Source organism: Aspergillus fischeri, genomic scaffold, assembly GCF_000149645.3.
Source record: "Aspergillus fischeri NRRL 181 1099437636247 genomic scaffold, whole genome shotgun sequence".
NCBI classification, from domain to species: domain Eukaryota; kingdom Fungi; phylum Ascomycota; class Eurotiomycetes; order Eurotiales; family Aspergillaceae; genus Aspergillus; species Aspergillus fischeri.
Window position 1 is genome coordinate 960,229 of NW_001509772.1, and position 16,010 is coordinate 976,238.

At 51.1% G+C, this 16,010-nt stretch overlaps 5 protein-coding genes across 5 annotated transcripts, besides 5 other annotated features; 3 read left to right on the top strand and 2 right to left on the bottom strand.

Moving 5' to 3' along the window:
- Nucleotides 1–913: 913 nt before the first annotated feature.
- Nucleotides 914–3,407, top strand: NFIA_035810 (putative C6 transcription factor (Leu3); the record flags this gene model as incomplete). The annotated part of the gene is made up of 6 exons (XM_001265909.1): nt 914–1,111; nt 1,189–1,637; nt 1,692–2,129; nt 2,181–2,449; nt 2,502–3,035; nt 3,097–3,407. The coding sequence occupies 6 exons, from the start codon at nt 914–916 to the stop codon at nt 3,405–3,407; spliced, it is 2,199 nt and encodes a 732-aa protein (XP_001265910.1).
- A 626-nt stretch (nt 3,408–4,033) lies between these two features.
- NFIA_035820 (uncharacterized protein) lies at nt 4,034–4,394 on the top strand (the record flags this gene model as incomplete). The annotated part of the gene is made up of 2 exons (XM_001265910.1): nt 4,034–4,198; nt 4,326–4,394. 2 exons carry the CDS (start codon nt 4,034–4,036, stop codon nt 4,392–4,394), a joined length of 234 nt encoding a protein of 77 aa, XP_001265911.1.
- A 159-nt stretch (nt 4,395–4,553) lies between these two features.
- On the bottom strand, nt 4,554–7,163 carry NFIA_035830 (uncharacterized protein; the record flags this gene model as incomplete). Its single annotated transcript, XM_001265911.1, has 1 exon — nt 4,554–7,163. The coding sequence occupies one exon, from the start codon at nt 7,161–7,163 to the stop codon at nt 4,554–4,556; it is 2,610 nt and encodes an 869-aa protein (XP_001265912.1).
- Nucleotides 7,164–8,245: 1,082 nt separating this feature from the next.
- Nucleotides 8,246–8,266: a microsatellite.
- Nucleotides 8,267–9,119: 853 nt separating this feature from the next.
- Nucleotides 9,120–9,163: a microsatellite.
- Nucleotides 9,164–9,635: 472 nt separating this feature from the next.
- Nucleotides 9,636–9,665: a microsatellite.
- Nucleotides 9,666–9,834: 169 nt separating this feature from the next.
- Nucleotides 9,835–12,158, top strand: NFIA_035840 (serine/threonine-protein kinase; the record flags this gene model as incomplete). The annotated part of the gene is made up of 3 exons (XM_001265912.1): nt 9,835–10,296; nt 10,666–10,910; nt 10,982–12,158. The coding sequence occupies 3 exons, from the start codon at nt 9,835–9,837 to the stop codon at nt 12,156–12,158; spliced, it is 1,884 nt and encodes a 627-aa protein (XP_001265913.1).
- A 751-nt stretch (nt 12,159–12,909) lies between these two features.
- Nucleotides 12,910–12,940: a microsatellite.
- Nucleotides 12,912–12,939: a microsatellite.
- A 123-nt stretch (nt 12,941–13,063) lies between the features above and the next one.
- On the bottom strand, nt 13,064–15,249 carry NFIA_035850 (putative sugar transporter; the record flags this gene model as incomplete). Its single annotated transcript, XM_001265913.1, has 7 exons — nt 13,064–13,629; nt 13,689–14,122; nt 14,181–14,330; nt 14,400–14,617; nt 14,669–14,681; nt 14,738–14,837; nt 14,967–15,249. 7 exons carry the CDS (start codon nt 15,247–15,249, stop codon nt 13,064–13,066), a joined length of 1,764 nt encoding a protein of 587 aa, XP_001265914.1.
- Nucleotides 15,250–16,010: the final 761 nt, after the last annotated feature.

Below are 16,010 nucleotides of genomic sequence, written 5' to 3' on the forward strand. Positions count from 1 at the left end.
ATGCTGGACCTATATCAAGGGTCCAAACAAGAAATCATTATTGGATGGTCATCAATCAGACTTCGGAGGCTTAGTCGGGCTTAGCTGAGCGCTGAACCATCGGCACCGGTGAGGAGTCTGACACGGTGACCCGTGGAAGAATTCTAGAAGCCAACACATTGGGGTCTCCGCATAGCAATTAATCTCATTAACTAGTAAGAACAGTGTAGATACGTTGCAGATGTCGAGAGCTTTCATGGTAATTGGCTAGACTCCATCTCTATGTTAGATGCCTTAGCGCCTTCAGGCAGCCATCAACTCCCGGTTGAGTCTCCGAATATACCCTTCACATGGTGGCTATGGTAGGCTTCATAATGAAGTATACCAACAACCACAGAAGTCACCAAAGACGCACTGCTCAATACAACTAATTCGACGTTAGGAGCGTCCTAGACCCATATCCAGTTGTTCTACGGAGTACACAGTGGTGGTAGGTCTTAGTCACGTGGATCCAACACGTGAGTCGGTGCGAGATCGGACAGTCTCTCGTCTCTCCCCCGCTTGTTACTCATCCACTGCTGAGGGGTCTATCGAGTCGCACGAAGAGTCAACTGGCTGGGTACTTGAATTTTCTGATTGAAATTATCTTCTTCAGGAAAAGACTTGTTTATATCAATTTTTTCTTGCATTTATTCCTGGCGCTGGATCCTTCTTCCTGGTCAAAAGACCTTGCGCGCGACAGCCAGTCCGGGGAAAGTAATTTTTCTTCGCCCAAGCTTTATCGGCTGCCGCGTGTCCAGTAATCGTCAACGTTCCCAGCCTGGCGTCAATCGGAGGATCGTCGAGCGGAATCGGAGGCGGGGGTGCGCAAGGGGACATTCTGGAGCCAAGTGCACGGAATACTAATAATGCTTCTGCTGCTGCCGGCCCCGTAATGGGAGGTACCGGCCATTCGTCTGCTTCTCCCGCTGTCGGTCCCGATGGTTTGGGACAAGTCAAAAAGCGCACTGTCGCCATGGCGGGGCTGGAAAGCTCCCCTGGCAGTGTCGATGATGTCGATGACAATGACCAGCGGGAGGAGAAGAAGAGGCAGCCTGTGAAGCGAGCGTGCAACGAATGTCGACAACAAAAGGTAAGATTGTCGCTTGCCGTCGCTGGCGCTGTTCAATCCTCAAGGAGTCCATGCTGACCAGGAGGTTCATTCTATAGCTTCGATGTGATGTGGTTCAAGACCCATGGACAGATTGTTCACGATGCCGTCGCTTGAAGCTCGAGTGCAAGATCGAGTCCAACTTCAAACGCGTTGGCAAGAGGAGTCGGAATGCCGAGATGGAACGGGAGATTATCGAGTTACGAAAGCAGATTGCCAACGTGCAAGCCAACCCTGCTGCCATGACCCCTCAGCAACATGCGCCTTCCCTTCACTCCGCACATGTCACTCCGAAACAAGAGTCGAGTCATGTCAGCCCTGCGGGTGTATATCACACACCGTCCGCCATATCATCCGATCAGTACATGGGCTCTCACGAGGCTGTTGCATCCCTACTTGACTTGCGCTCCGGCTTTGAAGGCTCAAACTACATGAGAAATGGGAATCTGTTCAAGCGGATTGAAGACGTGGTGGTTGCGCCGGAGAAAGTGACCGAGCTATTTGACCTGTGAGTCCCGCTTACCCCAACAGTGAGTTTCTTGCATCGTTCTTACCAGAACAGGTTTTTCATGTTCTATCATCCTTTTCTTCCGTTCCTTGACCGACAACGTTCGCCGGATGATTACTACAGCGTATCACCATTACTGTTCTGGACTATCATCAGCGTTGGAGCTCGGCGGTACCAGACAGATACCCATCTGCTCAACTCGCTGGCTGGCCCAGTCACACGACTGGTATGGAGTACGTTGGCGGATATTCCCCAGAGCTACCACGTTGTAAAGGCACTTTGTCTGCTCTGTTCATGGCCATTCCCTACCAGCAGTACCTCGACGGATCCTACATTTATGTTATGTGGTATGATGATGCAAGTTGCCATGCAGCTTGGCTTGCACCGACCGTCCCATACCCAGGACTTTAGCAAGTTTCGAGTAGAACTCATCGAGGAGGAGCTCAGGGACAAGGTGAGGACGTGGGCCATCTGTAATGTTGTCGCACAGCGGTATGTTCGTATCTTTCTACTTTCATTGACCTCGGCGCTCATGGGCTCTAGTGTTGCAACGGGATATGGCCAGCCACCATCTACTCTGTACGACTGGACGCTATCAGCGAGCGGGTCGGTGGATCCGAATTTCAAGTTGCCCGAGGATATTAGACGCAGACTCGATATTGAAATCTTCTGCGACAAGGTCACGAAGACGCTCTACACCAACCGGCGGGACCCTGTTGGCCTATGCAGTGACCAAGAGAGATCTACGCTGATATCTTTTCTGTCGCGGGATTTTGATGAACTCGAGGACCAAGTCAAGTCAAGGACTGACGGTAAGCGCTCCCAGCCGGTGCCGACAGGTGAAACGTCACTAATGTGGATCAGCTATAACCGACCTCTTTCTGCGTGCTGCCAATCTCCATCTTCACCTGTCGGCATTCTTTGACGATCCTCGAGCCAAAGACTATCGAGAACGTCTTCTGTCTCTCTACGTCGCAACCACGTCGTTCCTCGAGGCAGCTATGACTCTGGAGACGGATGTTGGCCCAGTTCTATCCTATACGCCCTACTACGTGTACCAGATGATGGTTGCTGGAGCCTGCACACTCCTCAAGCTCTGCAAGAGTTTCTTTGCGGCGCATATAGATATGGACTACACCAAGACTCTTTTCAACCGAACCATCTGGGCGATTCGGGGTGTATCGGTGTCCAGCAACGACCTCCCCGAACGGTTGGCGGAAGTCTTGGCCCAAATGTGGCGAATGGGCAGTACCCAGCAACAGAAAACATCCGCTATTAGTGCCGAGGTGGATGATACCTTGATGCTCAAGGTCCGCTGCCGCATGAGCATGTCGCTTTTGTTTGATTCTGTCTGGCGATGGCGAGAAGACGCACAGACCAAAGGCCGCAATATTGAAGGTACGCTTGACCGTCTTTGCAGTAGTATGGACCCCGAACTAATACTCCCCTTTTACTCCAGCTTACCTCAAGAACCCGACAAATCCCGACTCGAACGCGGAATCTTCAGCGTCGTCAACCGCAGGGCCCGCAGGGCGCACCTCGTCCTCCACACCCGGCCTCCCGGCTGACCCAAGTCTCGCGCCCGCTACCATGATCGCACAAGGCAGTCTGGGAGTTGCCCCCGCCAGCGGAGCGGCCAATCTCCCCAGTGGATTCCTCGAGCCCAACTACGAGGTCTTTGATCCTTTGAACTGGCTCCTGGACGGCCTCGTCGATCTCCCGTACTCCTACTCCGCAATGTCAGGGATGGAGCCACAAACTATCGCCTGAAGTACCTGACCGCGGCGTATTCATCAGTTATCTCACGCGAACATGTCGAGTTGTATCATACATATACCACGTTGACGCAGTCTCATTTTGGTCCGGAGCAAAGGAGTTGGGTTCTTCTATGGCTTTTATGTCTTTTATGTTTAGCTATGGTACGCCATGCCATACTTTTTATGTCTGATTTACTGCGATTGATGACTGCCACGGATATGAGTGGGTTGCTTGCTTATCATTATTAGTATCCTATCCAGCAATGATGAGATAATAGACACAAGACTGATTATGTCATCTGGTCTAGCTTCACCTCCGTTGATCACCTCGTAGCCCAGGTATCAATCAACCCATCAATACAGATCGATCGAATACAATTTCTAGAGGTACAAAGGTATACAATGTCAGCCGGAAGCAGATCAACAACAAGGACAGGGACAGGGACAGCCTCCTACCAATCCCACCGCCCCGCTTCCTCCCTCCTCATCGCCTCCAAACGACCCCTCACGAAGCCCAGCCCCGTGCCCCGAACAATAACCCCCAACGCCCGTCCCGCCAGCATCACCATCAAGCCTTCGTTATCTTCGATAGCTACACCTACACGACCTACAGACCGATCAAAAGCGCATACTGTCGAGATGGATCTGTCGCAGCCGCCGCAGCCGTTCCTTGATCCCGGCGTGTGGGAGCGGATGAAGGCCGCAGGGAGGGACGCGTCGAGGGTTCCAAGTGCTGAGCGGGAGGAAGGGGAGGAAGAGAGGAGGCGGCGGAGGGAGCGCGAGGCGGAGTTTGGGCAGATGGCTGTGCGAGGGAGAATGGGGGGATTAGGGAGGCAGAGGAGATGATACACCGTCGTAGGTTGGATTGATTTTGTTATCGTATAGTAGTAGTACAACCAGTACACATATGGCTATATCAATGAACTTACAGAACAAAAAGCAAATGCACGTGAACCCTAGACAAATCTCATGCCGGCTCGTTCTCGTCGTCATATCGTAAGTCGTAAATGTCATGCAAAGTAGTCAAAACACTGCAGCAGCATAAAGGCATGGAAAAAGTATGCAAATAAGCAAATCATGGACATCATTCATATCACAAGAGTGCATCCCATAGGAATCTATCAGAGAAATGAAATCATGGCAAATCATAACATAGCGTTCAGGGTCGGTGAAGAAGGTCGCGAGCCTGCATGCTAGAGCCCACCAACACGGCTTCGCCGATTTTCTGCTTCAGCTTTTCCCTTCGTGCCTCGCGCTTTGCTTCTTCCCGCTGCTGAAGCGAACGCCTCAGGCGTCTGCGGAGGTTGCGCACGGGGCCCAGTCGAAGGCGCAGCCTCCACCATGACAAGGAGAGCATGCGACGCCGATGGAGAGAGGTCTGAGAGCGAAGCGCTTCGGGGCTAAACATGGTGGCGCCTACCAGAGCACTGCTCCTCTTGGGGTGGCGACGGGGATTCGTGCCCTGCAACGGGCTGCGACGAGCGAGGGAAGGCCCGTCGAACACAACCCGTGGCTGAGGCATTCCCAACGAGTTGCTTATGATGTGGTCGGACTCCGTATGGGCGGCTTGCTGAGGAGGTTCTTCCGACTCTGGCGAGTCGTCCCAGAACCGACGTGGGCGCCAGAATGGATGAAGCCGGCTGTCGATATCTCTGCCAGCTTTGCGATTTTTCGCTGAGGTTACGGACAGCGATCGGACGAAACGATCAAATGAATCCGATCGAGGGCGAACCACCCTGCGTCGGAGTGAGCCAAACCGCCGTGGATTATTACCATTCGACTCGTCCCTATCATCCGACACCCTCAGCTGCCGGTTGGCCTCATCTTCAGGAGTCGGCGGGATGACGCTAGGGACCGGAGGTTTCGGTGGCGGGCGAGGGTTCCTCAAAGGTGAATCGACATGGCTCGAATCCTGAGGCAGAAGGTTCTCGGGCGTTCGTGAGTCCCTCCTTCGTTGACAATCATCCGGCTGAGGCGCCGGGGGATCGAGTGCAGCTCGCACAGGCTGGTCAACAAGTAGGAGAGATTCATTATTGTGAGGAAAGAAAGTAACCGTCCTCGCCTCCTTGATTTCAATCAACCCTGGCGACGATGATGCAACTGAGGCTGGCGTGAAGAGAATGGAAGGTGGACGTAGGTGAGTCATATCTTCGATGCCGATCCAGATGGATTGTGCCTTCGGAGTATCAGTGACGTCCCAGCGACCGGCATTCAAGGTATGATTGTCGAGCTTTGGTTCCGGCTGTTCAATAGGGGCCTTATCCATTTCACGATCCTTGAGAATGTCCTGGTTTTGAAGGCTCTCGGAGGCGAAGGACGGGCGCCGTGAGCTGTCTCTACTTGTGGGCGCCGACAACGACGAACTGCGAGGAGGAATCACCGGCCGACCAATGTTGCGACCTCTGGGATCTGACGCTGGAGTAGCAGTAGCGATCGAGTCGGAAAATGTCCGCTTCTTCTGACGGGTAAGGTCGAGAGATGGCGGTCTACTCTTCCGCGCAGACTCAGGTCGCTGACTGGATCGCCGGGAACCAGACTTGGATGGATTCCTACTGTCAGATTGAGAAGAACGAAGAGAAGAACGTCGCTCGGGAATCACGACTACAGGGACAACCTCAATATTTCGAGGAGGACCGCCCGCTGTGGCACTGGCTGGAACAGAGGTTTCAGAAGCAATGCTCTTGCGAACTTGTTCTGTGATCCGAGCATCTTTATGGACTAGGCGGTGCTGGGAGTCTGGATTGGAAACAAGCGATGTACGTGCCGACTTGGTCACGGGCGAGCTGGCGGAGCGTAGAGACTGCCTCTTTCCCGTATGTCGCAGTCTTCGGTTGGCCGGTCGCGGAGCGTCAATGATCATAGCTTCGATTGTCGACGACGTCGACACACCGGAATATCGCCGGAACTCCTCTTCAGCGGGGGGCCACCCTATCTCCTCACGAAATTGTTCAAGGGAAGGGCTTGTCATGCTGATTTGAGCATCTTTGACCCGGTCACGTAGCTTCCATCCACGTAGTGGAGGGAGATCCTCATCGTTCCCATCCAAGGCAGATCTGGCGGGGGATTTCTCTGTTTGGATTCTTGGACGACGATCACCGGATGGCGCTCGTCCCTCGTCGCAACCATCGTACGATTCGACTCTGGTGGGCCTCAGCGTCTCGTCGGACTGGACTGGAGTAGACCAATCATCTCCGAAACTGGCATCACTGGAACCATGTGGACTCTCGTTCTGAGATGATTTCTGCTTATAGGGTCTGCGCTTTTTCTGATGGTGCAATGACTGGGTCGAACGACGTGGGGTCACTGTCTCGCCATCTGAAATCATCTCGCGGGCGGTCTGGAAAGACTCGGCTCTAGAGGACGCGGACGTGTGCCCAAACTGACTGAGACTTGGTCGATATGTCGATGAAGTTATGCGAGGCGGCGTTGTCTCCGGAGTGGGGGGATGGGACGGTTTGGTCGGCGTCATCGCACCATGGATATAGTTGACAGAATGCGAAGAGGCGGTCTTTTGCATGCCTGACGCGTCATTTGACGATGCTTCCTCGTGGCCCGCGCTGGGTGGAGTCAAAGGAAGAGCCGGGGCAGTAGCGATGGGGACTGCTCCGGAAGTATGGCCGCCATGGTTTGAGGAGGCTGAGTGCGCGAGATCAGGATCCGAGGACACTTCTGCTCTCCGAGGCAGGAACTTGCAAGATCTGAAGAGTGGCCGTTCGAGAGCCGACTCGGGGGAATTCACAGAGGCACCAGTGGTTTCAACGCCAGGCATCTTGAACCTCGAATTCACCGCAAATTGCCACGACCAGCTGAAGCGATATTGTCACCGTGGGTCGACAGCTTCACTGTGAGCGATGATTACAAAGGACATGTCACTAGATGATTCAGATAGAGGTGGCAGGTAAGGTGATAAACGGAGGCCACATAGCGAAGAGAGGCGCGAAGGGAGAAGGGACAGTATCAGTGGAACCGTCTAGGCCTGACAGGTGTGAAGGAGATAACTGGCTGATTAGTTTGCCCTTTATTTGCTTTTTCCTCTTTTTGGTTTTTGTCGCCAAGCGAGCAAAGCAATATGCTCAGAGAAAGCGAAGAGAAAGCCGGACGCGCCACGAAACGAAGAGGCTGCAAGGGAGCAGACACGCAGGCGTAACGGTCCAAGCAATGTTGGCCAGCGGGTGTAGCCAACAACAGCCGATGATCCCAAACCCAACACACCAAGCAATCAAAGTCAGAAATCAGGGGCCAGCGAATAATAAGATGGGGATAAAAATAAGATGCGATGACTGTGCATCTACTTTGACGCGGCTAGGAATCAGCAAGTGTCAGGCAAGGGCGACAGACATGAGGGGAGACGTGGAAGATGCCGAGTGATGCAGATACAAGGCAACAGAGCGGGCTCAAGGATAAGGTTGATCGATAGACTCATTCCACGTTGCGGAGCTGGAATGTGGGTTTGACCATGAATGTGGCCAAGTGAGATGCAACCGAATGTCCTCCTGAGATATACAATTTTGGAGGATCTAGGCGCGAGTGTGAAGATTTGGTAGATAGAGGAGAAAAAGAGGGGATTCCCACTTAAGGATACTTTACGACCTTAGTCTCTACAGAAGTAATTGGACCAATGGTCTTCCTTTCAGTGCCTGCATTGATATGCATCGTCTGCACTCTTCTTCTTTCATGAGATCTGTTCTTTATTCATTATTCTGTGAATCCATACTAATAATAACGATAATACTTAGAGTGCTTTGAAAAAAGTGATAGATAATAGTAGGAGAGCCATCCACAATTTGTGATGCCTGAAACTTATCCTGTGTCACAATGCAGGGTATCAATAATATATCAATCACCTGCGAACTTCTTCTTCTTCTTCTTCTTAGAACACGAAAGATCTTTGAAGATTTAAGAGGATATTTCTCATCTTGATGAGCAAATATATCATCAATGTAGATAAAGGGTGATTTCATTCATAGTGACAGGATTGTGTTGCTACTACCATCTAATACTTGTTGCAGCCTTGCAGAGTTGCAGTCCAAAACAAGGACCAAACGGGGCAAACAAGCAAAATACCGAAGGCAAAGCGAAGGCAAAAGAAAAGTCAAGTAGCTGAAGCCATGAAACCGGATGCAATCCATGGGATCCTTAAGAAAGCCAAGGCCACTTCTTGGAAGTGCTTCATAGTACCAGACTTTTGTAGTACCTTGCAGAGTGAGAGAGGTATGGAGGGAAAAGACATTGTGGCAATGACGATTAATGACGATGAGAACTCCACTGCTAATAAGTTTGATAACAACCATAATAACTAAAACAACTATTAGAGAGGTAGAACAGTCCAAACTAAGCTAAAGCAAGAGTGTATTAAAGAGTTTCAGCCTCTGGAACCGAACTGTCGATGTTTCTTTAACCTTCTGGTCTGGTGAAACAACATGGCGGCTCTGAGAGAAAGCTTTGGATAGATAGATCGATAATAATGGATAGAAGACATCTATTGGCGATAACCCTCATTACTCCAGATCTATATAGCTGCAGTAATGCTCATGGATACTATCTATTGCTAGTAATAGTAGGAGTTGTGAAGCCATGACATCGGGGAGCCCGAAGATCCCTCGACGTCATACGACGCCTCATTTTGAAGTGTGCAGAGTAAAGAGAGACACAGAGCAATCAATATAATGCCTCAAAGAGTAACTCATGATGACGATGATGACGATGAGTTCCGATCCCCAAATTGCAATGCCCAATTCCCAATTCCCAATTCCCAATTCCCAATTCCCAAGAATCCCCAGAATCCACTGACTTCTAAGGTGATCCTGTCAAGTTCCCTCCAACACCCCACCTTTATGTCACATAATGATCTTTTAGATAGATAACTACCCACTTGTTAGCTACAGAGTAATTAAACTACCTTACCTTCTATTTAGATATTTGGGGAGAAAGTAAAGTTCTTCTTCGTTATTATTGAGATTGTGATAAATTCACTTTCATATCAATATTACCTAGTGTTGCCCTTTCCCCCCTTTCCCACTCCCATATTTCTGACCTTCCAAGTCTCCTCTTCCAACCAACTCACTTCTCTTGGGGTTCTACTTTCTTCGTTCTTAATTATCGAGTCTTCTTTATCTCAGTAACTATTGCTGGTTGTGTTTCTCTCGATCCACTTCCTCAAATCAATCGAAAGAAAAAAAAAAAATCCCATTGTGGCGGGGTAAACACTAACCAAAGACCAAGACAGAAAAAGCGACTATTTATCAGCATCATCATCATCATCATCGTCATCGCTCCCACCTTACCTTACCTTACCTTATCCTATCTAACTCTCATCTTTCTCCTTACCTCTTCCTCTTCCTCTTTCCTTCCTCTCTCTCTCTCTCTCTTTTTTCCTCTCTTCCTCCCCTTCTTATCCCTTTCCGCTCATTGTTGTGCTCTTCCCACTCCAATCCGCCACCATGAGTACCATACAGAATCTCAAAAATTTCATACGTCATGGCAAGCAGGCTCGCCTTGTCACTCCCCACGCCGAACCCACCACCGACGTTTCTCCTATTCACGCAGAACAACAACGTCAACCACAGGGCTCATATCCTGCCGCTGCTGGAAATCTCGATGCCATCGATAGCAAAATGGGTCATGCGCACACTCATCAGCAACAATCGGAACCCCCGCAGTCTCAACCCCAAAAGTCTCCCGAAAACAAGCAAGCCAGAACTGCCGAGATCGAACAGATTGTCGCAGAGGAACGGAGTAGCAGGACAAAAATGCCTAAATATCCTGGTCTCGAGCGGTATATCTTACTGGAGAAGATGGGCGATGGTGCCTTTAGCAACGTTTACCGTGCAAAGGATACCACGGGCGAGTATGATGAGGTTGCCATCAAAGTTGTGCGGAAATTCGAAATGAACAGCCATCAGGTAGGGAGTCGGCCCTGAAACTTTTTCCTTTCTTCTAGCGTGTGGTTGCTTTTTGGCTTTTTCCGTTATTCGTTGTTTCTTGAGTTTGCGCTTTGCTCTATGGTCCATCGCTCCTATTCAAAAGACATTTCGCCAATCTCTCTTTTTCTTTTAGCATGACGCCCATCTTCATCCGGATTTCAGGAAGAAGCCAAAAGCCGCGGAGGTGCGCAACCCACACATCATTATTCCTATCTCCTTCCTCAAATCCTACTCACAGCACCTTTCTTTCCTTTTCCTTTACCATGGCCTCTTCCCTTTACACCTTCCTTCCTTTGATCTCACAACCTCGGAACGATCGGTTGTGCAATATGCTAATACTTGTTATAGCGCGCGAACATCTTGAAAGAGGTCCAGATCATGCGACAGCTCGATCACCCCAACATTGTCAAACTGATCGAATTCTCCGAGTCGCGCCAGTACTATTATATCGTACTAGAACTGTGTCCAGGGGGCGAGCTGTTTCATCAGATTGTGCGCTTGACCTATTTCAGTGAAGACCTCAGCCGTCACGTCATCGTCCAGGTCGCCAAAGCCATCGAGTATCTCCATGAGACTTCAGGTGTTGTTCACCGGTACGGTCCATCAAACTGTTATATTATATATATATTTGAGACAACTAGTAACTGATCATGTCGTTTTCTAGTGATATCAAGCCAGAAAACCTCTTGTTCTACCCCATACCCTTCGTGCCGAGTAAGAACCCAAGGCCTGTCCAGCCTGGAGATGAGGAGAAGGTGGATGAAGGCGAATTCATTCCCGGCGTTGGATCGGGTGGGATAGGCACGATCAAAATTGCCGACTTTGGTTTGTCCAAAGTCATCTGGGATAGCCAGACTATGACCCCCTGTGGCACCGTCGGCTACACGGCGCCCGAGATCGTCAAGGACGAACGGTATTCGAAGAGCGTCGACATGTGGGCCCTTGGCTGTGTGCTCTACACTCTCCTATGTGGTTTTCCTCCGTTCTACGACGAAAGCATCCAGGTTCTCACCGAGAAGGTTGCGCGGGGCCAGTACACCTTCTTGTCGCCATGGTGGGATGACATCTCCAAATCGGCTCAGGATCTCATCTCGCATCTTCTGACCGTCGACCCCGAGAAGCGGTATAGTATCAAGCAGTTCCTCGCTCATCCGTGGATCCGTCAGACCGATGAAGCGACCAAAGCAGCTGATGATGCGCCCCCTCTTGCCACACCACTCGCTAGTCGTCAAACCAAGCAGCAGCCCCTGGATGCTCAAGCAGCCGATCAGGCACCCTACGCGCCTGTAAGTGCCCGGTTACTGGGTCCGGCTTCCGCCGGTTTAGATCGCCCCATGGATTTCCGGTCCCCTGGCGCGATCAACCTGCGTGAGGTGTTCGATGTCGGCTACGCGGTACATCGGCAAGAAGAGGAAGGTAAACGGCGCAAGAATTTCCGACAAGGATATCGGGGCGCCAATCCGACCACCGGGTTCCAGTCGGCTCTTAACCCCCTGAACGAGGACAACGACGATGAAGAAGATGACATCACATTACAACGCGTCCAGAACGACGCCTACCCTCCGGCGAAGATCCCCAAAGCCTCTCAGCACGCGGGAGATGTTGCAGCTATGGAAGCCAAATTACGGTCAACGAACTTGGGAGCCCCCAGTCACGCGGCTCAAGCTAGACAGGCGCCTCAGTCTCGACAACAGGGCTATGGCACCCATAGTGCGAACGTCGCGGCAGCCGCAAAGCAGAGTATCAACCGGCACTCGCGGCAACCGTTCGAGCTAAGCCTCAGCAATGCGACTTTGTTAGAAAAGAGAGGCAGACGGCAACAGGGTCAAGCTGTCGTCTAAGCCGTCTTCCGTTTGCTTTGTTTCTTTCTCTTTCTTTTTCTCTTCAAGTGAATCCCGTCTAATACCTTCTCGCCGTTACGATGTGTCCGACATGTACGTTACGATGGGAGTAATGGGTTCCACATGGTTTACATATCGCTCTGGCTTACGGTTTGCGCCCGGGTCATGACTTTGCATCTGTTATGGATTTATGATAGTCACCTCTGTTTGTTCTGTTTGCGTTGGATTGGAGCATTCATGTACCGTCCGCTGGCTGGCTGCTCTTTGCTTCCTTTTTTTATTTCTTTCATGCATAGGAGAATCATGGGATTATGATAACAAATATCTCATGGCCAACTGGGTTGATCCCGGTTTATTGCGATCCTTTTCCCTACCCATCTTGACCCGATGAATATGGGCCTGCGTGCTTACCTGATTGCTTTGTAGCTGCCCGTTCTACCCAAGTGTACAGAAGTAGAATGTAAAGAGACATAGATATACCCCGACAGAATAATGCTGATTACGATGTTCATCTGACGGCAACAGTCATGAATATATATCCATATTTTTATTCATGTGTTTCACTTGGTGATATATACATTGAACACGCATCCGCTAAATGCAGTGAGACAAGGCACTTTCACCAACGGACAAGGAAACTCGTCGAAATAAACAAAACAGTAGGGTATACATGTCCAAGCCCACCTCATCAAGCATGGCTTCATCATGGGAGTATTGCATACACCGTCTGGAGAAGCCAGAGCGGATGTAGTCTTTTTCTTTTTCTTTTTCTTTTTTTTTTCTGGTTTCCATGCTTCGAATATGTCGAATTTTCATTTCCAAGATTTTAAAACCCATGTTCTGGTCAGGGTATCACATATCACAGTCCACAGGGGAGAAGAGAGGAGAAGAGAGAAAGAAACGCTTCACAGCGATTGCTTCCCCATCGTCTCGATAGGAAGACAGCACATTGCGACAAAGGACGCAAGGATGAGTCCACCAGCGGCGTAGATGGGGGAGTTGGGGTTCGAGCCCCCGCCGTAGATGGCGACGAGGGGCGCACACAGTCCAGCAATGCGGTTCAGACAGCTCGAGATACCCGTTCCGGTGCCGCGGCTGGGGGCGGGGAAGACCTCGGGGGTGTAGGCGTAGAGGACGCCGTACATGATGTTCTGGAAGAAGGCCTCGAGGCAGGTGCAGACGAGCTGGACGTTGGAGTCGGTGGAGGCGGTGAAGCAGAAGAGGAGGACGCCGGTGATGAGGGTCGAGATGACCATTGTGCCTTTGCGGCCGATGTACTTGAGGTCGACGGTGTAGCAGGCCAGGACGGAGCCCGGCACGCCGACGATGGAGGTGATGGCGTAGTTGCGGTAGGTGATGTAGGTGGAGGCCTCGGTGGAGCCGCCGGCGTTTTTGATGTACTGGGGCAGGAACGCGTTGAAGAGGGGGTAGCCCATTCCGATTGTGGTCCAGCAGAACCAGAGAATGACCGCTGTTGGAGACATGTTAGCCATGGTTCTATCCTAGGCTCGGAGAGAATGGGGGTCATACTGGTAAAGCCGAGTTTCTTGGTTGCGAACAGGGGGCGGACACGCTGCAGAGAGAACTTGGACAGGTTTCTCTTGATTATTTCCTTGTTGCTGAGCGTTTGGGGGACGTTCTCCTCGGGGTAACCGCCAATCTCATTGAGAATGTCCACGGTGAGCCAGGTCTTGGCCTTGTTCTTGTAGGCAATCCCGTGGACTGCAGCAACGGCTTCATCCTGGCGACCACGGGCGAGCAAGAACTTGGGAGACTCGTAGAGATGGAACAGAAAGAAGCGGCAGATGAACATGGCAATGGTCAAGGAGCCCATAGTGAGCACGAAGTATCTCCAGCCCATATTGTTCTCCTTTCCGCAGCAGGCGACTCCGTCACCGACTGCGTTGCAGGAGGGCAGGTCATCCGCGCAGCTATAAGTGGGAATGAAGCCCCAGGCAATAAGACTAGCAGGTTGTTAGATGATTTGAATTCACATAGCTCGACGGTTCGATCGGCACCAACCTAGCGATAAGTTGACCAACAGGCCACCATACACTCAGCATGGTCAAGAGATTTCCGGAAGCAAAAGGCAGGAACTCCAAGAAAAGAGCTCCATCAACAGGCAGATTACCGCCGACACCGAGGCCCAGGCAGGCGAACAAAGCACAGACACTGGATTCGAGGTATATTAGCCGCAAGCTCCGACCTCGACTGCGGACAGAAAGTATCGAATGAACATACCCAATCCATGTGGGACCACCACCGGCGGCCAAACCAAAAGCACCACAAATAAGGAGGGTCAGGTTGAAGGCCGGTCGACGTCCGACGATATCTGATGCGACACCCCAGAAGGATGCACCCAGGCAAAGCCCTACGAACAAGGCGCAGGTTGTGAAACGAACCCGAGTGGAAGAAATGCCGAATTCAGAGGCGACCGGTGTCAATGTAAGGGCAACTCCCTGATCCGATTAGTGTCTGGGTTTTATACACCGCATTGATAATGTTCTTACCTGTAGCCAAAGGCTGTGAGACCGATTAGCGACGAATGTCAAACTAAGAAAAGAGAGCATCTAACTTACTTGTCTGCCAACCAACCGAACCCACAAAGACAGAACAATTCCCATTGGTAACGGCCCATGCCGATATCCTGGATTGCTCGGTTAATCACCTTTGACTTGCCTATAACACGCCAACATTAGATCGAACATTCCTAAACCAGAAAGGGTAGACTCGTTGTGAAGGTAAATGCCGAGGAACGAGCAAACAGAAGCATCCAAGTCTCAATAGTCGCGGACAACAAGAACATACGGTCATAAGCGGTATCATGCCCCGAAGCAGCAACATCAGACTCGATCTCCGCACGAAGAGATTCAATAGTCAGATGGCTGCGCTCGGGGATGGAAGCGGCAGAGCCGTTCTCCTGCGATGGAGCCTTGTCCAGGCTGGAATCATCAGGTTTCACATTTGGACTTCCCTTCTTTTCCAGGGCTGGGCTTTCTGGGCGTGCATGCGATGGGGCGCTGCTAAGAGGAATGACGACACCATGGAAGGTTGTTTGGTCGTGTTTTCGGAACGGGTTGAAAAATGGCATGATGGCGGATGGGTCTGGCGATGCTACTATGGGACGATTGGGATTGGCGTGTGCAGGAAATGGTCCGGTTCGAGGTCGAATTTCCGTCCTTCAGGCCTAGATCTACTGTCTCTTCGACTTTCGTTATTGGCGCAATTGGGAAGGCGACCGGTCACGGTTCCGTTCGGTGAACGGGCAAGGTCAATAAGGGCGGTTTGTCGCTCAGGGCCAGAAAGAGGCGCAATGGCTGTCGAACACCAGGATATTCGTCCACGGGCTTTACTTCGGGAGTAAATCCTCAGAGGCCTGTCGCAAGGGACAATGATACGTGATTCTCGACCGAAAACGGCGCTGAGGGCGTATGGGCGAGATTTCGTGGGTTGTTGCTGCTGTCGCTGCTGATCCTACGCCGTACAGCTGAAAGGCCAGTATGCTGTTTGTCACAGGCGTAAGAATTCGCAATAGGATGTGAGGAGCGATATATAAACCAAGAGTAAAACTGAGACTCGACAATCTTAGAGAAGACCGTCCAACAGAGTGGGATTTAACAGCTTGTAAATGTAACACAACCACAGTCCTAAGGAAATGTGGGGTGGATAAGTGAGCTGGGCAAAAGTCAACCGAGAGAAGCTGCAAAGAATCAGCTGTCACCTTGATTGCTCGTGACAAGGTAGAGGAATGAGGGGAGGGCGAAAGGAGGGAAGAAGACTGCAGAAGTTGGAGAGAGAGAAACAATATTGTCGCAAATTGGTGGGCAACCGCATCTATATACGGGGGATTCC